The sequence below is a fragment of the Scomber japonicus genome, chromosome 19, assembly GCF_027409825.1.
Source record: "Scomber japonicus isolate fScoJap1 chromosome 19, fScoJap1.pri, whole genome shotgun sequence".
Lineage (NCBI taxonomy): Eukaryota > Metazoa > Chordata > Actinopteri > Scombriformes > Scombridae > Scomber > Scomber japonicus.
The window spans coordinates 21,016,180-21,044,173 of NC_070596.1; the positions used below are offsets into that span (position 1 = coordinate 21,016,180).

A 27,994-nucleotide genomic window follows, 5' to 3' on the forward strand; every position below is an offset into this window, starting at 1 on the left:
TGAAGTGCCCTGCAATAGGAAGCATTTGTTGATGAAGTAGTTAGGGGGAGTTGGGGAGTATCTACTTATATGTAATGGTGTTACATAATTTAATTGCAAAATAAATGTAACTGTAATCTGTTACACTAACTGAGAAAAAAAATGTAATTAAATTACAGTTACTTATGAAACTGTTGATGATTACAAAGGTGGTTACATCTGAAGTCAGACCTTCAAGATTTTGCTCAGGAGGAGGGTTTTTCTTCATTTTTTAATATTTAAAATGTTATTGAATACATATATTACTGTTTTTAATTATTTTAAATCAATATATTTTTATATTGTAGAAATGAATTATGACATTGGCAGACTTTGGACTTTTTTCATAAAATATCTTTATTTTTATATTCCAAAATCAAATGATCTCAAATGAAACATAAATCTTGCTATATCAGAAATGATCTCCCTTATAAATCATGTCAGTATCCATCAAAAACACCTGAACTTAGATTTATGTGGGCTTAATGGGTACACTTACCCTAACAGCTGAAAACATCTGTTAGAAAATTAGAAAAGTGATTAAGAAGTAATCAAAAGTAATAAGTTACATTACTTTGATTAAGTAATTGAAAAGTTACATTACTCATTACATTTTAAACAGGGGCAATTCTAGGATCAGACCTTTAGGGGGGCTCAGCTCCTAATGACAATTTGACATTCAAACCCCCTGCTAAATGACTCACTTCACTGGATAATGTAAATTACAAGAAATACAAGAAATATTAATACATAGAAGAGTGTCCTACTATATTGTATAATAATATGGTTCAGAATAAACAATCACAGATTTGATAGTAACCTAAAATAAGTTAATGAACCCTGAGGGAAAGAGTATATAATAATGATAGAACTATCCAAAATACATTAGACCTGTTCAAATAAAAATCATTTGGACCTGTAGCAAAAGTGTTTATCCCATCTCTAACAGACAGGCATAATCGCAAACATAATTAAAGTTGTATAAAATAATTTTTAGGAAAAAAAATAATACTATAATTATTTATTTATTTTTAGATGTGCTGAGATCAAATTTAGGGGTGCTTGAGCATTCCTAAAAAAACATCTAAAATCGCCCCTGATTTTAAACAGGGTAACTAGTAGACTAATCTGTCACCTATTATATTTCCAAAGTAACCTTCCCGACATTGCTAACCTGACAGTCAAAACTCAGGACATCACAACACAAATATAGTCAGGCAGACAGTGGTTATTATGGTGGGTGTCTGCTGCGAGTCTTTACTTAGGGCGAAAAAACACCACATTAAGCAGGAGGCGCTTGATAAATTGTTCTGCGTTGCCAGGACAACCCACTGAGCTGATTCGACGCTATTACCCAGCCTTATCCCCGCCCAACCGGGTCAGTGTCGACGAATCGAGCTTACCCACACTGTCTCCTCTCTCCATGCTGAAAAACGTGCAAACGTTTCAGGGCGAGGAAATCGTGGAGGACCGCAGTGAACGTGGTTTTGCTGCAGGTTTGTGTGGTCTTTTAACGCCGTTTTTCTGACAGTCAACTCATATAAGGTCGCGTCATTTATTCACCACGATTGATATAAGTAAGATTTCACGGCTGACATGTTGTTTATTTTTTGGATGGTTGTACTTACAGTCGCAACGTGTACAACACTGGTAGCTGCTAGACTAGACTAGACACGCCTCACAAACACACACTGACTAGCCTAGCAGTGTCTGTTAGCATGGCGAAGTCAACTAAACTATAACCGCCACACATTTACGCAAAGGAGAAGAAGCCAGCTAACAGTGGATTTGCGCAGTTGCATTCATGTACATTGTTCCCTTGGGTCGTTGCTTTTGAATTTTTGGGAGCGAAAAAAAGGGGGGGGGGGGGAGTGAGCTCGATAGAAGAAGTAACAGTGCGTGACGAGCTTTCACTACTAATAGCTGTTTTGTTCCTTGGTGGCAGTAATGCACACATGATTATTGGTATTGGCTTGAGTGTGTGGTAGCTTTAGGTGCTCTTAAAAAACTCAAATGGTATTTCGTAGGACATGTAATGTAGGCGTTGACCAGCATCTCCCTGTAAGTTAGCAGCAGGCCTCACTTCAGGAGTGATGCTTGCTGGTCAGGAGTCCAGTTTGGGTTTTTTTGTTTTTTTTGCAACAGTGGGCAGATCATGTAGGTGGACTGAATGTGCACAGAGGAGTTCATGCAGGCTAGTTATATACAGGACCCTTTAGAGTATATATTTGAAGTGATCAATGCTAAATTTAGATGGCTATAACGCAAACATCACTAAGATTGCATACTTGACTAATGACAACTATCAGAATTAGAGCTTAAACAATCAGTTAATTGACAGAAAAATCATAAGCAACTAGTTTTGTAATCAATCAATCAATCAAAACACATCTCTGATTCTAGTTTATCAATTAAATTGTAAGGATTGCTGCTTTTCATTGTCTTGCATAGTAAGTAGGGATTGATATTGGTTCTCGATTCCTTTAAGATACCAAATAATATCGTCAGACAATATCTGCAATCGTTCCTTTTTGCACCCAGAGCTAGAAAATATGATTTATTTGTATGGATTTGCTCACAGCTAATCAACGCAAGCACTTTAAAACTGCATTTATGTAAAAATCTTATCATTTAGATGTGGAGGAGCAATTTCATGCTTCTATTCACATGATGGGTATTGAATTAAGTACTTTGCACTTTAAGGGTACTTGGATTGGTACTGGTATGGTAATTTATTAAACCATATCCAGCCCTAGTAGTAATAAACTCTTATCTTTGGGTTTTAGACTATTGATTGGACAATATTTTTTTATATATTATAGGCCAAACATGAAATGTGATTGACAGATTAATGGGAATCAAAATATGAATTAATTGCAGCCCTAATCAGAATATTTTGTCTGATGTGTCTTTGCATGTACAGTTTGTAGGCAGGCTGATTGTACTCTCGTCTCCTGTTTTAGCAGATCCAGGGAGAGGAGCCTGTTTGCATTCCACTGCAGGTGCAAGACAATGGAGGTGAATATTGAACAACAGGACGAAGACATCACATTCAGCAATACTGACACGAATGGTAAGATCATACACATCCTCATCATGATGCAAAGCAAATAAACTAACACAATATGAAGTAGAAAATGAACAGATCCTGTCTCGTGTTGCATCCAGTCTAAAACACAGTGTGAAGATATACCTACTAATTAGTTTACTCAAGGGAAGAGAAAAGAAAAAGTGAAAAAACCTGGCTGGCATTAGATAGCATGTGGATATGTCAGATGGTTGAGGGATTCTCCCGTCCAAGAGACTGCTGTTCTGTGGGCCCTGAGCAGATCTGCCTGTGTTTTAATCCAGGAAGGGTACATGGTGGAGCTGGACATATTCCAGGTTACAGTTGGCTGTTGAATGAAATCCAATGTTGGGGTCAACATGGATTTTGAATTTTGTCACTTCTATTATCCATACTGTGTCTTTGGCTAGTAAATATAAATTGCTCCCTTTTTGCATTTTCTTGTAACCTTTTATGGAGGCATAGGCCAAAGTTTTTAAGCCACTATGTAATACATTTTTATGCAATTATAACTGTTATAGCAAGATTTAGTTTTTAAGTAAAGTGAAATAATTCTTGTGAAACATGTTTTAAAGACTCAAAGATTGATGTGTCTAAACTGCCACACTAAAAGCTGCCAAAGCTGGAAATTGTCAAATTCTGCACTGTGGTGTGAAAGTTGATTACCTCTTGCTGAATGAAGTCCTGATCCAAAGTGTCTTCCCTCTTCAGGTAAACGGCCAGCTGAGGACATGGACGAGGAACAGGCATTCAAACGTTCTCGCAACACAGACGAGATGGTGGAGCTCCGTGTGCTGCTTCAGAGCAAAGTAAAGATTCCCTCTGTGGGCCGCAGTATTTGTTGGACCATGCTGTTGTTGTTGTTTTTTTTTCTCCCATCGATTTAAGGATCATTTTTTCTAAGAAAGACCCTCTGTTTCTTCACAGAATGCTGGCGCAGTCATTGGAAAGGGTGGCAAGAACATAAAAGCCCTACGTACAGATGTGAGTAAACAGATAAAACGCTGATAACATTTCTGCTGCTGAGGAGAAAATACAGTCTCCTCCTCAGTTTCAGAATCTGCACTGGTCTTTTTGGACCAAACAGCTGTGCTATCAGTTAAATTTTGCTGAGGGAATTATTAAAGTATACAATTCTAAATTCCCATGAATGAACAAACTCATTCATGGGATTTCTACAGAAACAGCCCCAGATTTCCTCCCTGTGGGTTTCCCAAGATCCCAGGTTGTCATAAGGATATTAGATGAGAAGACAGCTTTGTTGGATTTATGTCATAGATTTTGTTTCCAATCATGTCCTCTTGTGAGTTTCAACCTGTCCAGTTCCCCACAGTGTTGAAGTTTGACCTTGATATGACAACAGGTGCCTTAAAGCCTGAGTGGACCTTTTTTTGCAGGGACGTAAATCTCTGCAGTGCTCCAGACTGTTAATCAAACTTATCTTTGACCAGGTCACACTTCCTGTTCTTCTTCACTCACCACAAAGTCTCTCATTTCACTTTTGGGACAAAGTATAGCCTGTATTCAATTAAAAATGTATTCCTTCTCCCCCTCTTCCCTTCTCCTTTACTTTTTTATTTTTTTTATTTTTGGCCACCTTCCTCCGTTGCCCATGTACTGGATCGACATGCCCCTCCTGCGTTGCCCACCTTGACGTTGGCCCAACCTCCGCCCGCCCCTGAACGCCCGCCCACCTGACACTCCCGGTTGGCCCCGCCCATAAACTGTGCCCCTCCTTAAACGGGCACCTAACTTGACATCTTGTGATTGAATGCCCCCGCCCAATGCCAACCTCCACCACAACCACCACCACCACCTCGGCCCATGCAGTACAATGCCAGTGTATCAGTCCCAGACAGCAGTGGCCCAGAGCGGTATGTCCCACCAGTTATTGCCTCACTGCCTGATTAGAACAGCCAAACACATGTCTTTGATAACCTGCCTTCTGTTTCATTTTAACATTTTTTATACATGACAGTATACCCCCCTCCCCCCCTTCCAAACATCCCCCTTCTCCACTTGTAAGAAACGTGTATTGTTCCTTTTTGATTTTTCTGTCCATTTTAAGCATCTCCATTGATTTGGACATTTTGTCAATTTTATTGTCCATTCAGAGAATCATTGATGACCCACTACCAAGTAGTTGGTATATTATGGTTAGCAGCACAGCTGTTGGATGTTGTTTTTCCCTTGCTGTGAAATTTAATTCTACAATGAAACTTTCGGAAAGCAGACATCCTTTTCTCTCTCTGTCCTCTGTGGCCCATCTGGCCCTCCCCCCTTACCTCCAACCCCACCTCCCCCTTCCACCCTTTACCCCCCTGTTTTCAGCATCACTGTCCATGATCTCTGAGAGAGCGATGGCTCTTGTCTGGAGTCTCCGTCCCCCCCCTACTCTGTCACTCATTAATGTTGTCTCTTTATTTCATTGTGCTGCATCCCTTCTGTTAAATTTCTCTCAGGCCACATCAGTTCAGATCAGAGCTGCTTGCCAAACCTTTCATAACCGACCCCCCCCCTCCCCCCTTATCACCACCACCACCTTCCAACCCCCCTGCTCCTGTCCTGTGCCACAAAGTAGTTGGTAACCGCTCACATTTCCTTCCCCACCTCAACCCTCTGCTCTGTTACTCTTTTTCTACTGCCCACATCGTCTCTGCCTCACCCCCCCTCCCCCACCCCTCCCCCCTGCCCTAAGCCCTCTCCTCCCCACCTCACCCCTCCTCCTCAACCCCTTGGTCACAATGAAAAGGTGTGCTGGTGGAGCAATTGTCATGGCAAGTTGTTGTTTCAGTTTGTTACGTTCCTTTTCCCCAACTTGCTGGTGGTGGGATGGTTATAGAAGATCTCTCTCTGTCTCTCGCTCTCTCGCCCTCTCTCTCTCTCGCCCTCTCTCTCTCTCTCTCTCTCTCTCTCCCTTCACCAATTCTGTGTGGCCAGTCGCACGTTAATTTGAGCCGATCTGAAGCTGCCCATCCTCCCAAGGCTTCTCTTACTCTGAAAATAATATTAGATTAAGTGCATGTCAGCTGCTTATTCAATCATTCTAGTGTTGGGGAATAGTTAAAATTGTGCGTAGTGTGCAGCAGTCTTAATTTTTTCCTTTTTTTAGTTTGAAACCTTTTGTAAGTCTCTCTGTAATTGTTTGCTCGACTGCTTCTCACATATTTTTTTATCAGGTTTTTCTTTGTGCTGTACTCTTTGTCCTCCTTGTAATGCCTTGCTTCCTTTTGGCCAATATGGTTCCTGACAGGATCCTGAGTGTGAATGCCAGCATTGACACTATTGGAGAGATTCTGCTGAAAATCATACCTACTCTAGAGGAGGTAAGACATCACATTGTTGGTAATGCGTGAACAGACTGCAGTCCAGGATTGCCTAATGAAATGTCAATTAAATATGTTGCTTGTTGAAATTAAAAAATGGAACAATTGTATTTAGTCATGTGCAAATTTTAAGTTTGCTTTATAAAGGAGGTCTGCGCGAGCTTTAAAGGTACCTGTGGAGTTTTTGACCACTAGGAGTGCTATAGAGCAGTGATGTGACTGAAATATCTCAAAAACTATTCATGATTATGATGGATTGCCATGAAATTCGCAGTCACCAGAGGATGAATCCTGAAGACTGTGGTGATCCCCTGACTTTTCCTCTAATGCCACTGCAACGTTGGCATTCATTGTTATGTGTGACATTTGTGCCACACGATGGTAACCACTGCTAATACTAATCCGCTACCATATTTAGCAGTTAGCGCTCGTTTTTCAGCTGTGTACACATACTGAAGTAAAAGATTCCATTCCGCCAAGAACTGTGCACCTCATAACACGTTTATTCATCTAACTGCTGGCATCTCTGCTATAACTACCACGTTTGTGAAGCACACAGCAGTTAACTTTTTTTAGTGATTTTCCAGATACTCTTTGAATAACTCATAACTCTTGCCACCTCTGTAAACTGGTACCATTTAATTTTTTTTTCGTTTTGCAAAACTGTCATACTTCTCAAGTAGTTCTCAAGAGTAGTCTCTTAAGTATGTCTCTTATCTCATGCTGTTATGTAACCTTTACTATTAACATTAGAAGGCCAAGGCCACATTGATTGATTTAAAACGTATGTGTGCAAATATGGTGCGAATCATGAAAAATAAGAATTTTACTGGTAAACCCCAATATGATAAATTTAACAGTTTTTTTTCTACCCTAAACATGTTGAGCCGTGTGCTGCAGAGCAAAAGTGATGTTTTTAAAGAGTCTAACCACCACATTTTCTCCTACTTTTTTCAAACTGGCGACATAAAGTATGTCATTACAGAAATGCTTTGTTAACGAACAATGGGAATAGTCTGAGGCCCTACTGATCTTGCATTGTGTTTGTGTAGTACCAGCATTACAGTGGGATTGACTTTGACTGTGAGCTTCGCCTACTGATCCATCAGAGCTTAGCAGGGGGCATCATTGGGGTGAAAGGTGCCAAGATAAAGGAGCTGAGAGAGGTAGGACAGAATCCAGATTAGTAGGAGCCTCACCATGAGGCTCTGCACCAACACTTTAATGAATTATTAAAATTGCAGTTGTAACTTTTGGGTTTTCAGGATTAAAGCAATCAATGGTAAATGTAATTGCCTGACAGAAGACTAACATTTTTATGTTCCCATGAACCAGAACACCCAGACCACCATCAAGTTGTTTCAGGAGTGCTGTCCGCACTCCACTGACAGAGTTGTCTTGGTTGGAGGAAAGCCAGAACGTGTCATTGAATGTATAAAAGTTATCCTGGAGCTGGTGTCAGAGGTGAGTTTACAGCCCTGAGATCTGTTGAAAACCTCAACATATTGTGTACAGTCATCTCTTTCTTTTCATGCAGATTTAAGGGTAGTTCAAAGACATGCAGCTGAAGTCTATGACTTTAACATAAGATATCATAACTGGGAAGTTTGGAGTTTTAAAGGGGACATATGCCTTTTGAGATTTTCTGTTAGTTTTACACTTGTATGCCATAAGTCTATGTTAAACATGGTCTGATCTCCAAAACTCCTCTGCTTCCTCCTCGTAATGACATAAGATTGTTGGTGCATACCCACAAATGGCTTGGTAGCCTTTGTTGCTAAGGTTGCTCCATGGGTTGTTCAAGTTGTCCACTATTTCAGAACGAATTATGTACAGATCTATTGGAAAAGCTTACATTTTGAATAAAGAATGAGGAAAAAGAAGTGAAATCCTACTACTACTGTTGGTTTACGTAACCTGAGCTATAGAGCTGCAGGAAATCTGCAAGAGGGGGCCAAAAAGAGACAGGTGCTATAATGGCCTGTTTCAGACCAGAATATACCCCTGGAAATGTGCACGATAAGGGTTAATTTAACATACAGAAGTGTTTTACAATCTTGTCCCTTCAGTTTGCTTTTTCCTTTCATTTGCAGGCACCAATCAAAGGTCGTGCCCAGCCTTATGACCCTAATTTCTATGATGAAACATACGACTATGGTGGTTTCACCATGTTGTTCGAGGAAAGAGGCAGACGACCCATCGGCGGCTTCCCCATTCGTGTGCGTGGGGGCTTTGAACGTATGCCACCTGTTCGAGGCAACAGACCCATGCCTCCCTCCAGAAGGGACTATGACGACATGAGCCCCCGCCGGGGTCCTCCGCCACCACTGAGCAGAGGTGGACGAGGGGGCAGCCGAGCTCGTAACCTGCCTCTTCCGCTACCACCACCACCAAGAGGAGGGTGAGGAGGAGCACACTTACATGTATGGCCAATTGCTCAGATACAGCGGAACCTTTTTATAATGTTGTTACCCCGTCTGTCATCATTTGTAGAGGAGACAGATTCTCACATGGCAGCTATCATGGCAGCATGGACGACAGACCAAGGTGAGCAAGGAGTAGGATTATCTGTAATTTCTCTCAAAAGCAGAGTGACAGAAATCAGTGAAACTTGCTCAGTGATTGAATCAGGGATGTCAACCCACCAGGTTGATCACAGGTCATCTGTAGAGCCTGCATGTCTTTTTTTACACTCTCAGCTTTTTAAATACCAATCTAAAAGTGCTGAAACTGCTTCACACTGTTGTTAAGTGTCCTAGAGTAGACAAACGATATAAATGCGTACCTTTTTGTCTGCAGTGACAGAAGAGGCCGAGGAGGAGACCGCTATGACAGCATGGTGAGTGCTGTAATGCTTGGCAGTGTGTTTTGGTTAGTAGGTGTTTGTGAATTATTTTTCACAAGAGGTGATTGGAATTCCTGGTTGGAGTGTAGTACAAGCACAGAGGCTTTGGACTCTGTGGTGCTTTTCACTGTGTATGCACACTGATCTAGGCCTGTTGTTGCCAGGCAACAGTTGTCTCCTTGGTTACCACAGAGCAGCCGAGTACGTAGTCCAGAGATCCACCAGGCTAGCAAATGAACTTCAGCTGAAACCAAAGCAATTCCTGAGCAGGTTCCCCTCAGGTCTTAGCTGCAAGCAGATAGTTTGAGTAAGAAAGCAAAAATGTCTGTTAAGCCTGAGAAAAGCAGACATGTATCTTCACCTATAAAGACTACACTATTTTGGGTTTTCAAAATGCAAATTAATTTCAGCAGTCAAAGAGATGGAATATTACAAAGCTTTTTAAATATAACATGGCTGACACAGTGTTTACATGCTCAAATAACTCATAAGATGCATAAATATATTTAGGATATTTATTGTATTTAGGGGGTGACCTTGTTCTCATAAAGAGAACTGCATGAAGGCAATTTCATTACAATTTGAAATAGAATGGCTATAATGGGTTAAGGCAAATAAATGTCCTAAATATGGATGATTAATTCTTTGGTTAAATTAGGACTTTGATGAACCATGTATCCCACAGTTTCTGAATCCTTTTGCTCTAAAAATGCACAATCATTAATTTTTGACCCAGTTTCAAATATGTTGGAAGTCCTCTTTTCCAAGTTGCCACCTGTGATGTGATGTTTTAGTGACATATTTCTTAATGTTTTGAAATCTTCCTTTTCAACCTTTACATAATACACTCTTTTTATTTTATTTATTTATTTTTTTGCGGCATTCTACCCCACCCCGTTTTTATCTTTGAATAGGTTAAATAAAATCTGGTTAGAGCTCCTCTCCTTTCTCCAAAGTAACCAAAGTGTGCAAGAATGAATTGTAAAATATAAAACGTCAGACACACATCTGCAATGAAAAGAAAAATCTGAAAAAACGTGCTGCCTCCAGGTGGCATAAGTATCAAAATAGTAGAAGCTATTCCTTTTCTTGCCTGTAGATGGCACTCATCAACATGTTATCATTTGCAGTTCTGAAACTGTTAATTTTCTTGCCAGTAATTGTTGCATGTCGGCCAAAATTGCAGGTTTTCTAGGAATTTACAAATGTTAGACAGTGTATTCAGTGATCACCAGCTTCTTGGTGCTGAGCAGGTGTTAATCAAGCCATCATCACTATTACATTATTGCTGAACAGGTTTATCCTTTCATCATCTTCTTCTTTTTTTTTTCAAATGGACACTTCCAAAGGTACTGATCATCTCACGGCAGTCTCACAGTTACTTGAGATTGTTTCAGTGGTCTGCAGATTTCAAACCAATCATTTACCTTTCAGATTAAGGAAATGGGATGTTTGAAGCATGGAAATGTGCAAAGACTGCTTAATGCTGTGGTATCAGTCAAATACTAAGCACTGTGCTGCATCCATGTCTCAGATAATTCAAGAACTAGCCAATACTAGCCAGGTTTTTTCTGATGTGTAATCTGTAGTTGAGTTGGTACTGAGCATATGGTTGTTTTATTAGTGCTGTTGTTATTGTGACATTGTGTTTTCTTTCTCGCCCCCCCCCCTCCCCCGTTCGTGAAATGCAGAGTGGAGGTGGATATGGTGAGTCTTATTATTGATCTTATTCCTGCACAGATTTATGATCAAGTCATTACAGCGAACATTTTTTTTTTTTTTTGGGGGGGGGGGTTTATTTAATGTGGGTCTTATTTTCATAGTTTTGTCCATCTACAATAACTTGGCACGCCTTTATAACAGATTTAATAGGCTGTTATATTGGTTTTCAAGCCCATAGTATTATATTATATTATATTATATATTGTTTAAACCACTTTTTAAAATAGAGCAACTGCCTAACTTGGGGTAATTGTTTAAAGCTGCAGTCTGTAACTATTTTTGTGTTTTATGTTTGGTGAAATAGTCATTATGATCTGACAGTAGAATAAACATTATTCTCCTTTTAACATGTGTGTTACATAATTTTGGGGATTCTGTCTGCACTAGTTGTTCACTGTCACACTTTTTCTTCTTTCTTGTTTCCTTTCCAATCTTTTCAAAGACAACAATTCTTCCTGGGATCACTTTCAGTCCGGTGAGTGGGAGTGGGTCATTATTGTCTCTATGTCTTGTTTCCTAACCTAAAGGGATTTATTTCTTGTAGTCAAGCGCACGTTGAATTCGCCTCAAATGTACTTACTCACTCCCTAGGTGGCAGAGGCTCATACAGTGATATCGGAGGCCCGATCATCACAACGCAAGTCACCATCCCAAAAGATGTACGTAAGACATCTACTCACACTCACAATACCTGGCTTTTACTGTAAAGAAAGACACAAGATACATTTCACTCCTAAATTCATTTTCAATTTGCCTGCGTGGTTGTTTTGCAGCTGGCTGGCTCCATCATCGGTAAGGGTGGCCAAAGGATCAAGCAAATCCGCCATGAGTCTGGGGCATCCATCAAGATTGATGAACCACTAGAGGGCTCTGAGGACCGCATCATTACCATCACAGGAACACAGGACCAGATCCAGAATGCCCAGTACCTGCTGCAGAACAGGCATGTGCTCCTGTGATTCTCCTAAAAAAAACTCTGAATCATCACACTGGAGCGGTGCGTCTCCTCTGCTGGCCTGTATGCTCATCCTCTACTGGATGAAGTAAACAGGGTTTTAGTTGCTGGATGAAATAGTTGACTTAAACTTGACTTAATAACTTGATTTTATTGTCCTCAAGGCTGAATGTGCCTATTGGCCAGGTGAAACTTAAATTAGCAGTCTACAAAAGAGAATGTGTATGATATGTAATAAGTGTGTGCCTACAGTGAGTGTAGATTTGTTATGTTAATTGTGATATACCCAACATATTGCACTTACTATTACTATTACTATTACTACTACTACTACTACTGTGGGTTTTGGTGCAGAACTAGACTAAAATCTGTAGCAAAAGCTGGGCAGCAGAATAGTGCTAATTTCTGCTAGAGTTGTAACAATTAGTATGAGTTGTTAATTTGATTGACAGAAAATGATTTGAAACCTCTTTTTGATCACTGAATACTGATTTAATCATCTTAAACAAATACATTTAAAAGGTTTCAGCTTCTCAAGTGAGAGAATCTGTTGTTTTTTTCACTGTTTTCACTTGAAACTGTAAACTGAATATTTTTTGGCTTTTGGACTGTTGGTCTGAGGGGAAAAAAGCACTTTGAAGACATCATCTTGTGGTCTGGCAGAGTATGTGGGCCATTTTGTGCTATTTTCTGACATTTTACATTTCTCAATCGAGAAAATAATTGGCAGATTCTTCAGTAGCAACAATAATTTAGTTGCACTCCTGTGCAAACTTGGCAGTTTGTTTTGGACTTTGGAGCAGTTATATGGCTTGTTGCAGATATAATTTATTGTCAGCCTAGCCCTCTGCATACTTTTTACATGGAAAAAAAGTCTCCAAGGCGTCCAGTATAACCGTAAATAACAGTTCCTGACCCCTGTTTGAATAGTTTTTAATGTCATCATGAAGCATCCTAACTGTTACTTGTCTCTTATTTCAGCGTGAAGCAGTACTCTGGTCGATTCTTCTAGGAAGAAGGAAGGAAAGAAGAGTGAAGCCATGCTGCCATACTGTTTGCTCCTTCTATTCAGAGCCTACATTCCTCTGCTTTGGGTAGATGTGCCCGGTCCCCTCAATATCACACGTTACATCTTTCTATACATCGCAAGTTTTAGTTGGAGTTTTGAAAAATCTTAAGCTGTCAAACAGCAAACAAGAAGTCGGTAACATGTTTTTTTTGTGCTGGTGTAATTATTTCTGAGGAGATTCTTGTGACGTCATTGGCGTAAACTCATCTGTGTGATAACTTTTGGTGTTGTGAGCCGCCCCCCCTGGTCCTTATCTCCCCAGTTTCAGTACAGCATGCAGAATGTAATCTTTTTGTAACAGATTTTATGTGATTTTTAGGTTGCCCCCTCCCCCCAAATGTTTAAGCACACTCTCAGAAATGAAGATGCATGGTCTCAGAATGGTTAAAGAACCATTAAAATAAACTTTAATTTTTACGCAACATCCAACATCCTTTTCCACTGTAAAATAAAGTGCTTTTTTGTAAGAAGGTGCTTTGAAGAAATGGATAGACACTTTGGGAAGTACACTTATTTGCTTTCTGGTAGTGAGTTAGGTGGGATGATAAACTACCACCAGCAGCCTATTCGCTTAGCACAAAGACTGGAAACAGGAGTAAATAACTAAGCTGACCAATCCAAAGTTGACCGACCAGCAGCTTTAAAGCCGGTAGAGCAAGGTAGAGCTATTTTGTTAGTTAAATAAGCACAAAAATCAAAGTGTACAAATGTAAGTTTGTGATTAAGGTTATGTGGCGGACTATGTTTGTTTTTTTGTTTTTCTGGAACTGTTGCTAGGCAACCAGCCAAGACTCCAGGAAGTTTCTGCATAGAGCCAAGGAATAGTCAGACACATAACTTGTAAAAAGGTGAATTGATGTTTTTAATCTTCATTTTGTAATAACGAGTTCATAATGTATTAATTAGTGAGCTTTACAGGTGCCTGTTCAACAAACCCAGGCTGGCAGTTTCCTGTTTCCAGTCTCTCTGCTAAGCTAACCAGCTGTTACCTTTAAGCTTTAGCCTCATTTAGCCTACAAAACATTTAATTCTAATTCTAAGGAATATGCGTGTTTCCCCAAATGTCTAACTTTAGCTTTAAGTTTTGACAAATGTGCCAGTGTGATAGAGAAAAGAGGAAACGTTCAGATTTTTTTTGTTATTCTTTTGAATGACAAGGATCTGTAAAAAATGTGTGTGTATATATATATTTACATAGAAAAGTAATTTCATGAGTGGTAAACTTAGTTTGGCCCGGACTACTTTCTACTTTCTTGGAAGGAGACTGGGGCCACAAGACAGGTTTGGAATTTATTTTTTTCTCTTCTCTCTTGATTTTTTTTTTTTTTTCTGCCACTCACCGAGATGGACATGCTGTAATGCAACCTTAATATCTCATCTGTTAAATCCATTTATTCTTGCAAATGTGTTTTTAATTTTGACAGTGTTTAATCATTTTTAAAGTTTTTTGAAAGGGATTTCTTAAGGTGCAGTTTATTGATGAGAGGGGAGCATACAGCTTTGTGAGTCCATGAGTGGTGTTTTCTGTCCAGTCATATCTGTATCTCTTGTGTCTGATATCTGTAGTAACTGCAGGTGTTCAGTAAGTAAACTCTGTGTCACCGTTACACCAAGTGTGTTGTTTATTTCAACAGGAATGGGCAGTGGTGGAAGAAGGTATTGGAAAAAAAAAAACAGCAATGTAAAAATACTTACGTAGAAGAAAAGTGAAGTGAAAAATGACCACCCAAGTAAAAGCATACAAGTACTGTATTAGCAGCAAAATTTACTTGTAGTATAAAAAATACTTATTTTGTTCCTCAGTTATATTATTACATATGACATTAGATTATTAATAAGTGTCACTGTGTAGGTGGAGCTACTTTCAACTCTTTCAAAAGGTCATCAGATAAATATGAAAGATGATTAATGGGAGAGGAAAACTTACTGATACATTATTTGTTTTTGCTTTCATTAATGTTTGAATTTTGGTGAAATATTTGATCTTTTGAACTTTGAACACCAGTTTCAATTGTATTTTTAAAGTTTGCTATATTAATTGTGTCAAATCTTAATCTTTAAAAAGTAACTAAAGCTGTCAAATAAATGTAGTCGAGTAGAAAGTACAATATTTCCCTCTGAAATGTAATGTAGTGGAAGTATAAAGCAGTATCAAATGGAAATACTGAAGTGAAAAGAGGTAGTGGGCTGTATCATGAAAACCTCAAGGAAAACATGCTCCTAAAGAAGAGGGGGGAAAACAAACAAAAAAGCCCTTAAGATTAAGTTATAAAGCCTTTATTCAAAACAATAATTTAAATAAAAACATGTGCAGCATCCTGAATCTCCTGCAAATAGCTTTTAAAATGCACTTCACTGCAATACCTAAGGAAATATACTTAGTTACTTTCCAACACTTGAAATAAGAATATGTATCATGCACTGACTGAACTGGTTTGCAGTGAAAGTGATGTGTGTCAGGCTGTTGCTCTCTGTCACATGCATCCGTAGTTTCCTTGTTAACACCGGAAATTAGTTCCCATAATGTAATAGTGAAAGCCCACACGATTTCCCATCAGCACAGCCCTCCCGTCACATGGTGCACTGTTGAGCTTTTTTTTTTTGTTTTTTTTCTCAGCACAGAGGAGCAGGGAGCAGCAGAGTAAAACTGCGCGCAGAGGAAGATAACACAGAGTTTAACGTAAAGACAAAAACATTAAAAAGGTGGCATGGGAATATTGTTTTTTTGCCACGAAGAATGACTTTTGCCAAGTTTTTTGTGTCATTTTGTAGCGCAATGAAGTGAAACTCCGCCATATTCAGCTCACCACGCCCGGAGCTTAGCTATCAGAGGTTAAGACTCGCTTCTTCACAGTCTTTAACTTATTGCACAAAGTTAATTTCCTGCCGACAGGACAGGAACAAGGTAATGCAAACACCCTTTAGTGTAACCACTTTACTTCCTTAAAAATTTACATTGTCAAACCTTGTGTACAGCGCAGGAGAAACGGGTTTTTTTTTTCCTGCGTGGAGTTTAATCAATAATACATTGACTTAGAGGATACGCAGGGCTTGTCTTGCCTGTATAATAAACATGTATCTGTCTTGGCCTTGGAAGGTGAGGTGTCCAGGAGAAATGACTCTTAGCTCCGTGGGTGCTTGCTGCCTCAGCCCTGAGGCCAAAGAGGCTCGTAGGATCAACGATGAGATAGAGAGGCAGCTCCGCCGGGACAAGAGGGACTCCCGACGGGAATACAAGCTCCTCTTACTCGGTAAAGGACCAAAAATACTCTGTCTGTCATATTTGTCTGATAGGTATTACATTGTAACTAAGACCATTTATTAGAAGTACTGCTCTTAAGCAAACATTTGGAACCACTTTTACCTAATTTACTTATATTATTTAGAGGTAAATATTGGACACTCCACTACATTTATTTCACAGCTATGGTTACTAGTTACATTTCAGATGAATATTTTAGGTGTAAAACTGAAATAAAATATGATAAAAGGTAGATTAAACCAGTGGTTCTCAAATTGGGGTCAGGTGTTTAACAGGGGTTAAACTAGGTTAGTGTTTATTAGAGCTGGGACTAATGATTATTTCATTTATCAATTAGTAATTGATTCATTGTTTGGTTTATAAAATGTCAGAAAATATGAACAATTGTATGGAGAAAAAAGATGACATTTAAGAAGCTGGAACCAGACAATTTGCCTTTTTTTCTTTCTTAAAGCAATTAGCCTAATTGATGTTGAAAATAGTTGGCGATGAATTTTCTGTTGACAGAGTAATCACTGCAGGTCTACTGTTTGTAGTCTAGTGGTTCACAACCTAGAAGTCAGGTTCCCATCAAAGGGTCACAAGGTAAGCTGAGGGGTTGTAAAATGATTAATTGAGTAGGGAAGAAGAAAAACAAAGTTCAGCACCACAGATTAGCATACATTTTTCTGACTTCTTTTTGAAATATTGGGACATTTTGACCTCTTTAGGCCTGCAGTACTGAAATCATCTAAGAAATTCAGATGTAAAATATCTAACAACATGACTGTTTGATATTTACTGTACAATTAAGTTCTCTTTAATTTGAATTTGAATACTTATACACAGTGATATTGCTACTTTTACTTAAATAAAGTATCTCAATATTACAAGTTTAGCTAAGATTACATAAGTATTGATTAGACACACATTAGTTCCTGTAGATAAATACATCACATGAAAGCTGCATCATTTGGGAAGCCACATTTTACCTGTGTGACGTCACTTAAGATGTGTCATCAACACTGTCCGTAAATAAGATTTAAAGTAGTCATGTGGGTTGTGGTTATCCTGCTCTTAAAAATGATTGACTCATGCTGAATGTATAACGGCCCTTTTAGGTCAAAAGTCAAAAGATGTGTAGCTTCAGTGCTCAGCAAACAATACTTTGAAGTCTTAAATTGTTATTATGGAGAATAGTATTAGATTTAAATCAATAAAGTGTAATGATATAACATGTAAACCTTAAATATATAAGTCTGGTATGAGACAGACATAATAATGTACGTAACTTCAAAAAAAAAAAAGACATGCTAAGTGGAATTCACACTTCACTGTTTATCTAAACTTTTCATCCGTTGCTACTAAATACCCTTTCAAATTCATATCCTACAGGAAATGCTGCAACTCCTTTTAGTTCAGATATTACAAAGATACAGTTGCTGATGAGGTAACAATATACTGCTTTTAAAGAGTAGGTACAACTTATAAGGCCAGAGCACATCCTGTGGTAATTCAGATTGCATAAGAGTGAAAAGTACAACATGCTCAATACAGACACATTGCTCCTTTGGCTTTTTTTTTAAACATAAAATAGACAGCAGCATTTCAGGATTAGACTGATAATATTCTGTATTTCTCATTTTGTCAAGAAATCAGAACTAACAATTAATTTATCTTAGTAACAAGAGTTGTCTGTGTAGAGAAAGCCTGATGAAGTTAACTCCTCTGTGCCACAGGGCTATATTGATGTTCAAACAGATTAAGACTTCAGCCACACTAGCAGCTCTGTCAGGCTGTACTTAGGTACAGCATTTCTGTGAGCTAAAGGCTAACATTGGCATGCTAACATGCTAGCAAGAACAATACTGATGTTGAGGAGGTAAAATGTTTCCCATGTTCACCATGCCATTATTTGCATGAAACTAAATGACAACTGAGGCTGATGGGGAATTCAGATGTTTTGTAGGTATAGTCATGAACCCTAAAGTACAGTATAAATTAAAATTTGGACCAGGTGATGTTGCTCAATGAAAAGCTAGAAGAGTATCAAAGGTATTACACGTCCTCTTGTGGGGAACGGGAATGTGGATTCAAAATGTTCGTGGAAATCCATCCAATAGTTAAATAGTCAGTCCAATAGTGGAGACATTTCACAAAGAATATCAATATATTGATACAATACCAATATCATGTTATAAGACTAGATATTATATTAGATTTTTGATATATTTAAAAGTGTTGTCTTTTCTTGGTTATACAGGCTGCATTGGCTACATATGTTTTTGAGCACATTGTTGGTTTTGGTCTTTTAGAAGGATTTATTGATCATTTATTGGCAGAAAAATGTATAAGAACCTCAGTTTAATCCATTATGTGATTATGTGTGGATATTAATTGTGTGTATTTGTTGGTGGTCAGGGACTGGTGAAAGTGGGAAGAGTACTTTCATCAAGCAGATGAGGATCATCCATGGCCGGGGATACTCCGACGAAGATAAGAGAGGCTTCAGGCAGCTGGTCTACCAGAACATTTTCACAGCCATGCAGGCCATGATCCAGGCCATGAACATATTGAAAATCCCCTACAAGTATGAAAACAACCAGGTAGACCACATTACACTTTCTTTGCTGCTTCAGACAGACAGACAGATTAAGACAGAGGTTTCACCACACACTGATCCACCAGAGCGTGGCACTGACAGAGCCTGCAGTGTGTATTATTGTGTATTCACAGTATTTCTGGTAATTTGCAACAGTGTTTAGTTTTGCAATCCTTCTGCCAGAGAGTTGTGCCTGCTTACAGACCCGGCTGTCTTTTGGAAAGTACACATGATGTTACTCTGCAGGCATGTAAAGACAGGCACCCCTGAGCCAAACACAAGTAAGAGACAAAATAGGAAGTGAGACAGAGATTTCCCCATTAATCACACAGGAGTCTGCCCCTGTAATACCAGTGACAGGAGCTTATTAATCACACAAATGTGCTGGCTCACTCAGCCACAGTAACTTCCAGGTAAAGATGGAACCCAGGCAAGACCAGTCCACTTCCTGCGTCCTGTGATAATGGGAGGAGGGAGAGTCATGTGGCTGTTATTAACCTTTGGCAGCATTAACCATGTCTGAGTCGGCATGATTTTTTTCTTGTCAACCGTTGAGGGTGAGGTCAGAAAGGTTAAGGAGCCAATGTGCCTAAAGCAAACTGTTAGTAAGTTGCTTATATTTTCTTTGATTAATTTGAGGAGAGCAGACAATGCAGAAGAAAATGTTAAAGAGAAAGAAAATTTGAGCCTGGCACAGCAGTTCAAGAGGACACCTTTAAAGGTGCAGTGCGTAGAAACCAGTGTGATCTGGCGGAATAGACTTGATAGAAATATATTCAGAAATATGTTTTAATGAGTGTTTAATCACCTGAAAATAACAATCAGTGTGTTTTTGTTACTTTAGAATGAGCACTTTATATCTATATTGGGAGTGAGTCCTCTTCCACAGAGCCCACCATGTTGCACAGCCATGTTTTTATAGTGAATGGACAAACCAAACACTGGCTATAGAGAGGGCCTTTTGCCTTTTTTGCAAGTTCAGGGGCCACTGTAGGTTTTTTGACACGCTTGCAAGAGGAGGGGAAGTTTGAAGGGGAGTGGCATAGATGTATTATAAGAACTGGGTAGGGTGCCGTTGCTACCTTTGCAACAGATTTTTCCCAGTCGTCACTTGCGGTATTGCAGTGAAAAATCCCCCTTCGGCCCAGAAGGCATTTTCCTTGTAGACCTGTTTACTTGTTTGAAAAAACAATTATTGATAGGACACATCAAACTCCAAATAAAATCAAATATTACTCTTTCTATTATGAATTGTTGATCCATAGAGGTTTTTTATTTGTCAAACTTTGCTTGAGCTGAGAAAAGTGATTGGAAAATCTGTGATTGAAAAATCTGTGATGTCATCACAATGTAACGTCTGTGGGCTGAGTGGGAACTCATGTGTGGGGCCAGTGGGGGGGCAAGCTACAAACTTTTTTTTGGCTAGCTGAACAATTCTGATTGGATTGAATGGATGCCATCTTTGATCCAGTACCCAGTTTTTATAATCCATCCATGGGGAGGGGCATTCAGTAGGATACAATCTGCAATTTCACTGCTAGATACCACTAAATCCTACACAGTGGTCCTTTTTAAATGTTTCCCATCATTTAACAAAAGAAAAGAATGGAAGGATGAAAGTGCTGAAGCAGGAGCTGTAAAATCAATCAACATGCACAAAAAAGGAAGAGGTATTTGAGGAGTATTGCCCCAGAAATGTGTAAAAGTGACTGAACATAAACTTCACTTGATGTTTTTTAACACGCTTACAACATCTGGGTGCAGTTTCAGTCAAGTTGTATCATCGTGGTACAGCTCTTTGAATAGTATCAGTTTCATTTGATTTTACAATGTTGTAATAAACTAGTTAAACCCGTTAACAGTGTGTACATATGGCCGTCATTATGCTGGAATTTACCAGTCACATTCTCCTCTCTTATCATTGATTGAAGTGGGGACTATTACATCAGAGATAGCTGGCCTTAATAAAAGGATAATTGCAGTATATCAGACTGTAGAATATGTTTGATTATGCAGTTTCTCCTGCCATGAGATGATACTAAAGTCTCTGGCAGCAAACAGATTTAAAGTAATAGTTCACCAATAAATGACCATAAAACACAAACAGCTTGTGCAGGTTAATCCAAGTGTTTTCTTGCTGAACGATTGCATAAGTAATGTGCAGTCAGGAAAATATGTATGAATCAAATACAAAGTAGGGCAGTAATGGCAAGAAGGCATTACCCAGAACACTAAGCACCCTTTGTACTTTGTTTACCTCTCTGAATCTATGAATGCATATGAGGGGAAAAAAAGATGATACATAATAGTTTAGGCTAGGGCTGGGTGGTAAAACGATCTTGATACTGGATTGCAATAAAATGTGTTTTGATAACGATAATAAATGTGGGACATTTTCTACTCGATATGGATAACATTCAACCTTACCGCAGACATGACAACTGCCAGTCAGTCTGCAGTAGAAGATAATACTGATATTAGTGAGTAAAAAAATTCTGATATTGATATATCGGCCAATAATCTTATATATACAGGATTTTACATAAATGTACATTTTTTTGCAATGTGGTTATCAAACACTTGTGAAAAAGACATGGAGGTAGGATATTTTACAGTTTAACAATACACTTTTGTATAAACTATTGTATAAAACATCAGACATCAGTAAATAATTTAATGATTATAAATTCCTATAAATAAAACACATACAACAAAAAACATGTACATATATATATAAAGCTTGTATTAAGTCAATTATTTAATCAAATATACATAAAATGCTGCCTATATTACTTACTACTAAAATTACTAAAATATTGCATATCGGACAATATATATGCCAATAATGATGTATCTGTGACAGGCCAATATCGGCTGACCAATATATCTGGCTGGCTCTAGTCTGCAGTTGTTGGCCTGCACATTAAAGTACACACCCATTCTAGTGCTATCAGTAGCAGGGCTACAACTATCTGGAGTGCCCATTACAATGCTGTTTTGACAGCTAATTAACAAAGATGACTGCTAGACGTGAAGCTTGTAAACAGAGTAGTAATGAAAGGCTAGTTATCCACTAACACAAGTGTCATTTTAATGAAGAAAAATAGTAAATCTAATGGCATCTGAACTAAGCACAGAAAATAATGTAGTCAGTGTCAAGATAAATGAAGAGTTTACATCAGAATATATACTCCAAAAGATGTAGAATATGAATGGATTACAATTTAACATACAGATCTAAATTGAGATTAACATAGAGGTCTTTTTCCCTGACTAATCAAACTACAGCACATGTACTTCCCATCAGTAATGTGTGAGAGTGACACATTATTCTCTAACAAGCTGAATTTAATCTTACATAACATCACTGTAGAGATGCCTAAGAATAAATAAATGATATCATGAACATAAGTCTTCTTTTTCTTTGTTTCTGAATGTGTTTGGATATGTTGATCATTTTGCTCCTCTCTGTTGTTATTCAGGCCAATGCCAGTATTGTCAATGAGGTTGATGTGGAGAAGATCACAATATTAACAAACCCGTTCGTGGATGCCATCAAGAGCCTGTGGAGCGATCCGGGGATTCAGGAATGTTACAATCGGAAGAGGGAATACCAGCTCTCAGACTCAGCCAAATAGTGAGTGTAAACAGAGATGAATAACTCCTCAGACATTGTCAAATAGTTTCCACTGTCTCATCTGCCGGTTGTCTGTTTAATGCACTCAGTAGGGTCAGGTTCAGTGTTTATTCCATTTATGGTTGTTGACAAAAGCTTATATTAATAAAATCAAAGATATACTATTTAGATTGTCACAAAAAAAATCAATTATTGTGAAGTGTCTGTAACAGACACATCCATGACTTAAATATTTTACAATAAATGTCTCTTCTCTGGGTTCTTCACCCCTCTATATTACCAGCATTGTTTGTTAACTGTGCTTTGTCTTCTTGTATTGATAGCTATCTGAATGACTTGGACCGAATCGCTGATACTACATACCTGCCAACTCAGCAGGATGTCCTGAGGGTCAGGGTGCCCACAACAGGTATTATAGAGTACCCGTTTGACCTGGAGAATGTGGTGTTCAGGTGAGTGCTGCATGCTTCGTTTTTGTGATGTTTTGTCAATTGCAGATGAGAACACAAACAGTGAAAAGGTGCCCTGGAGTAGGGGAGGCTAACATTGACAGTTGCATAATCAATACTGGAGGATTTTTAGAATTGATCACCAAAGAATGTAACAGTCTGTAGATTGGTAATATGATTTTTGTTTTGCCTTTGGCTGCAGGATGGTGGATGTGGGAGGCCAGCGCTCAGAGAGGAGGAAGTGGATTCACTGTTTTGAGAATGTGACTTCCATCATGTTCCTGGTGGCACTCAGCGAGTACGATCAGGTCCTCATTGAGTCATCCAATGAGGTGAGATGGGGGCTGCTTTCTGCATTCCATTGTGTTACAATTATAAGCTAATCTCTTCTGTATATCTTTTCAGTTATTGCACAATAGTCAGCAGATGGGAAAGAAAGGGCCTCATGAAGGGATGATTAAAAACTAAAATCACTGGGGACACAAAGAGACATGTTTCTTTTGTTTAAGGCCAAACTTGTTTGGTGGAGACAGTGACCTAGATTTCTACAACGCTAGTCTGGATTCTTTCTCTTTCTTTCTTTTTATATTTCTCTTTCTGTTACAATGACTGCATTTACATACTTACTAATATTCCACTATTATTTAGAAGATGACAATATTCCAAACCTGATATGGGTTATGTAAACAGTATATATCCGTTTGGATGTTCCAAATTAGGCCTTATTCCGAATTTAGCATTTTCCAATTAAGACGTGGGATATGCCAGTATGTTTGGGTTTTAGTAACGTTCTTTGGATATGAATACAGCACATTTGGAATATGCGTCTCAATTGCAGTTTGCACACAGCCTCTTGCCTGTTTATGGTCTGCTATGTGCGATGTAAACAAAACCAACTAGCAACCAACAGTTTGGAAGGCTAGAGTAGACATACATGACGGGTTGGTTGTGTAACGCACCTCTGCGTAGGCAAAATGTCAAATGCAGGAGCAGGAAGGCAGACAGATGACAGGAATGAAAGGAGAGTGGAGAGCTGTTCAGAGCAGGCTGGAAAAACAGAGCGTGCCTTTTCCACGACAGGGGAGTGGTTTTTATCCTGACGTGCAGCCATGGATTGACAGTGACGACTCGGTGTGATGCACCAAAAACTCTCAGCAGTGTAGTAAACACTGTGGAACAACCTTGGTACTGGATGTGCTTGTAAATATAAATGCATGATATCAGCCATATCAATATCACTTACAGGTATCAGGCAGCAGCTCACTCATGTTTAATACCTGTCGAGATCTTGTGATTCCCATTCCTACTAGAGCAGAGGGAAACCCTGAAAACTTTCTGCATGTAAATCAGAATATCAGCTGAATATACCTTCTTTATATATATATATCTTTTTTTCAAGGGCAAAAACTACAATATTTTGTGCATGTAAATATAGTCAATCATAAACTGTATTTTAACCCTCCTCTGTGGTAGTGTGCATAGTTCAACAGCAGGCTGTTGTAGAGTGAGCAAAGGGGAGGAAGGGGGGTTACAAAGGGGCCCAATCTGCCTGACTGAACATGGCATGTCTGAGTTTAGTTGAATATTTTGAATGAAGTTTGTTTATGTGTCTTGATTGTGACAAAAAAAAGTAGAGGTCAGACTCAGAGGGTGTGTTGTTGACAAGCCCCCACCAAGGGGGGGAACCAAGAGGTTCTCATCTTATGGAGCAAACAGCCCCAACAGAGGCACGCACCTTTAGAACCCCCTTAATCAGGCCACTCCCACTCTATTTGGCAGCCAGGAGTTTTAAAAGCTAGGCCGTGTATCCGTGAATGTTGCACACTGTCAAATTAATGATAAAGGTGATGTGCTTTTTTAATCTAGCTAGGAGCTAAATAGAGAGAAAGTGCAAATTGGATGCATTAACACTTAAGGAGCGAGAGAGTAGGAAAAGTGTAATTGCACCCTCTGCTCCTCTTACATCTTCTTATCCTTTTAACATAACCACAATGATGATGGAACGAATAATCAAGCTAACGTTACGGCTAGCACACTAACCTGACGGTGGCTAACGGCCAGACGATCCAACCTCTCTTTGCTGTGTTGAGCAGGATGTAAACACTGACAAAGACAAAGTGGTTGGCAGGAGGAAGGTGATATACAAAGTTTATGGACCTGTTCAGATTATATGAAGGATGATGGTGTGTTCACAAATTGACCACACTAAACTACAGGCTGAGCAGGGACAGCTGGTGAGTGAGAATGTAGCTTCCTTAATTTATGAAAGTTATATTACGTACTTCATCTTGTACTGACAAGGTGGATATTCCCCAGTTCTGCTTTTATAAGTGGGCCAGTCACCTGTTTACTGTGTGTGATTTGAGAATTAACCTGTGCAGAAGCTGTCTGCTTGTTGCTTGTGCAAATTTATGCAAACATATAGATAACAAACGTGAGTAAATTGTGTATTTGATACACCTGATTATACCTTTTGACATGAACAAAAACTCTTAAAGAATATACTAATATGCTTTTCTTGGGAAATACTGGGTGTGTTTTTTTCTTACTTTTCAGGTTACAAGTTACAAACATCCATAAGTAATCTTTATTAACATATATTTAGGTTATGAAGAGCTTAGTTAGAATATTAAATGAATCAGTTGTTTAACTTCATGCTAACCACATCTTGGCCCTGTCTGTGTCACTGCCTGTGATGTTGTAAACTATCTACTTGGAGGACTTGTGTTGTCTATTTTATGTTTACGTTATTTCAGTGTAAGAAAGACATGGTGCTGAGACAGTGCACCTGGCCTGTCGCTGTCTATCGATGTTGGTGCGGAACGGTTCATCAATCAATGCACAAGGAGCACTGCGTTCTGTCCTTGGTGCTGAAACATTTGGACACGACTGGCAACCTATTTACTTTTTTTGCTTCTTCAGTACAAGCTTGTCTGACAAACTGGCTTCACTGTGTGTTTTCTTAGACATTTGCTTGCTCCACTCAATAAGTGACTGTTTGTGTTTATGGATAGGACAGGATAGGAGAGAATAGAATATATCAGCTATTTTACAGTTGTGGATTTTAAAATAACTTTATCAGAAGGACTCCTTGAGAAAGCTCTGCCCCTGACTGTAGGGGGAGCTCTTTAGTCATTGTTCAGCAGCACTGTGCACCTGTCAGACAGGCTTGTTCATCTGATGATATTACAGTCAACTGCATTTGCTCACACAATCATTGCTGAGGTATGGCTGTGTCAGCACTATGTTTGAATTCACATTTCTACTCTTACTGAGATGTGTGTCATGTTTTTCAAAGAATCGAATGGAGGAAAGCATGGCCTTGTTCCGGACAATCATAACCTACAAGTGGTTCGAAGAGTCCTCAGTCATCTTGTTCCTCAACAAGATAGACTTACTGGAGGAGAAAATCATGTATTCACATTTGGTTGACTACTTCCCTGAATATGATGGTGAGTGATGGTGGTCACTTTAATGCTCCAAAACTATTTGATTTTAGAGTGCTAGCATCTTTTATATTCTTGAACTTTTATGAAACTACAAAAAATTACTTACTGTCATGTCATTTACTACATTTTAACATTTTTGCCCTTTGTGTCTTTCCTCCAGGTCCTCAGCGGGATGTCAAAGCAGGGAAAGAGTTCATTTTAAATATGTTTGTGAGTCTCAATCCAAACATGAAAAAATTAATCTACTACCACTTCACCTGTGCCACAGACACAGACAACATCCGATTTGTCTTCCGTGCGGTGAAAGACCATATCTTGCAAGGCAACCTGGAAGTCTACAACTTGGTTTAAGACTGTGATGGTTCCGCTGTAATTCAATCTACCTTGTACAGCTGGCAGTCGGCAGAGCTCTGCAGTGCTTCAGTTCGCCTCACACTGCTGCTGAACACTGTAATCCAAAACAGGAAATTGAGAAGCTACAGAGCTTGTCGCCAAATGACTGTACTACTGATGTATTTCAAATTCTCCTGGTAGGCTCTTTGAAAATGGATTTCTCCAGCTATAATGAAGTGTGTCCTGACAATTAAAGTGCTGCCTTAGTAAGGAGTCTGTTATAGTATGCACTCAAATATATGAAGCTCGTCGTGAACATTTTTGAGCAGTAACAGTATAAATGCACGTGGATGAATTGAGAGGGGGGAAAAGTATTTTAGTGGCCTCGTAAGCCTCTAAGGACTAGTAATGTACTAGGTCTGTCCTTCAGGGAATCTGTGGAAGTGAATGTAGACTAACTGCAGTGCAGCACCTCACATCACTAACCTAAGTCGGTCATGTTTTTCTTTTTAAAGTTAAACAGTAAAAAAACTCTAAATGCTTAGTTTGTGTCTTGACCTAATGGGAAACTAGTCATAAATCAACACTAATTACACATTTAGTTAAATACAATTTTATTGGTTTGCACACTGAGCATTTCGTACGATCAGTATACCAATATCCTGCATGTGTGTACCTCACTTGGTTGAGTATAATTCCACAACCTTGTTTCAAATTCATTCACTTTGCATTAGTCTGTGATGGCATTGTTCAGTGTTAAACCACTTTCTGTGTGCACAGTGTAAATTATATATTTTTATGTAATTTAACACAGATTTAAAGGGAATCCTACTAGATTCTGCTACATTAGCACTCCTTTTTAAAATGTTTTTGTTATTGTGTCAAAGCTGTAGAAAAAAACGGTGTGTATATTCAGTTCATTAACAGTTTTTAGTAGGTTTTTTTTTTTTTTTTCAAGTAATTTTCTTCCCTAAAAATATTTTTTGTAAATGGCTTCAAAACTTGCCCTTTATCTGAATGCACAGTGTAAATATCACATGGTACAGTTATTCCCCAGTCCTCCCCCTCCCTTGTTTGCTGCAAGGGCAATGTAAAAGGCCAACTGCTGAAGAGAGATCTGTTAAGTAATCTCTCAGGCCTTAAACTAGTGCATTCTTGATAATTAATGTAATTTAGATGCTGTTCAACAGTATGATATGAATGAATAAAAAGCTAATGAGAGCATATCCATGGCACTAATGTTTACACAACCTCTCTTCTTGATAAAAAAGAATAAATAAT

General features: G+C 38.8%; 2 protein-coding genes across 6 annotated transcripts; both read left to right on the plus strand.

Moving 5' to 3' along the window:
* Positions 1-1,448: 1,448 nt before the first annotated feature.
* Positions 1,449-14,609, plus strand: hnrpkl (heterogeneous nuclear ribonucleoprotein K, like). 5 transcript variants are annotated; one of them, XM_053340073.1, is made up of 16 exons: positions 1,449-1,514; positions 2,982-3,091; positions 3,797-3,894; positions 4,013-4,069; positions 4,916-4,959; positions 6,339-6,411; positions 7,464-7,577; positions 7,747-7,875; positions 8,505-8,812; positions 8,905-8,958; positions 9,211-9,250; positions 10,948-10,963; positions 11,421-11,453; positions 11,570-11,637; positions 11,752-11,921; positions 12,915-14,609. In XM_053340073.1, the coding sequence occupies exons 2-16, from the start codon at positions 3,031-3,033 to the stop codon at positions 12,943-12,945; spliced, it is 1,296 nt and encodes a 431-aa protein (XP_053196048.1). In that variant the 5' UTR covers positions 1,449-1,514; positions 2,982-3,030; the 3' UTR covers positions 12,946-14,609. The 5 variants fall into 5 exon arrangements, with proteins under 5 accessions (XP_053196048.1, XP_053196050.1, XP_053196047.1 ...); XM_053340075.1 differs by having other exon boundaries at positions 1,459-1,514; positions 2,985-3,091; positions 11,752-11,975; XM_053340072.1 differs by having other exon boundaries at positions 1,459-1,514; positions 2,985-3,091.
* Positions 14,610-15,624: 1,015 nt separating this feature from the next.
* On the plus strand, positions 15,625-27,969 carry LOC128380522 (guanine nucleotide-binding protein G(q) subunit alpha-like). Its single transcript, XM_053340368.1, has 8 exons — positions 15,625-15,907; positions 16,100-16,253; positions 18,665-18,849; positions 22,328-22,482; positions 22,806-22,934; positions 23,134-23,263; positions 26,230-26,383; positions 26,541-27,969. Exons 2-8 carry the CDS (start codon positions 16,118-16,120, stop codon positions 26,729-26,731), a joined length of 1,080 nt encoding a protein of 359 aa, XP_053196343.1. The 5' UTR covers positions 15,625-15,907; positions 16,100-16,117; the 3' UTR covers positions 26,732-27,969.
* Positions 27,970-27,994: the final 25 nt, after the last annotated feature.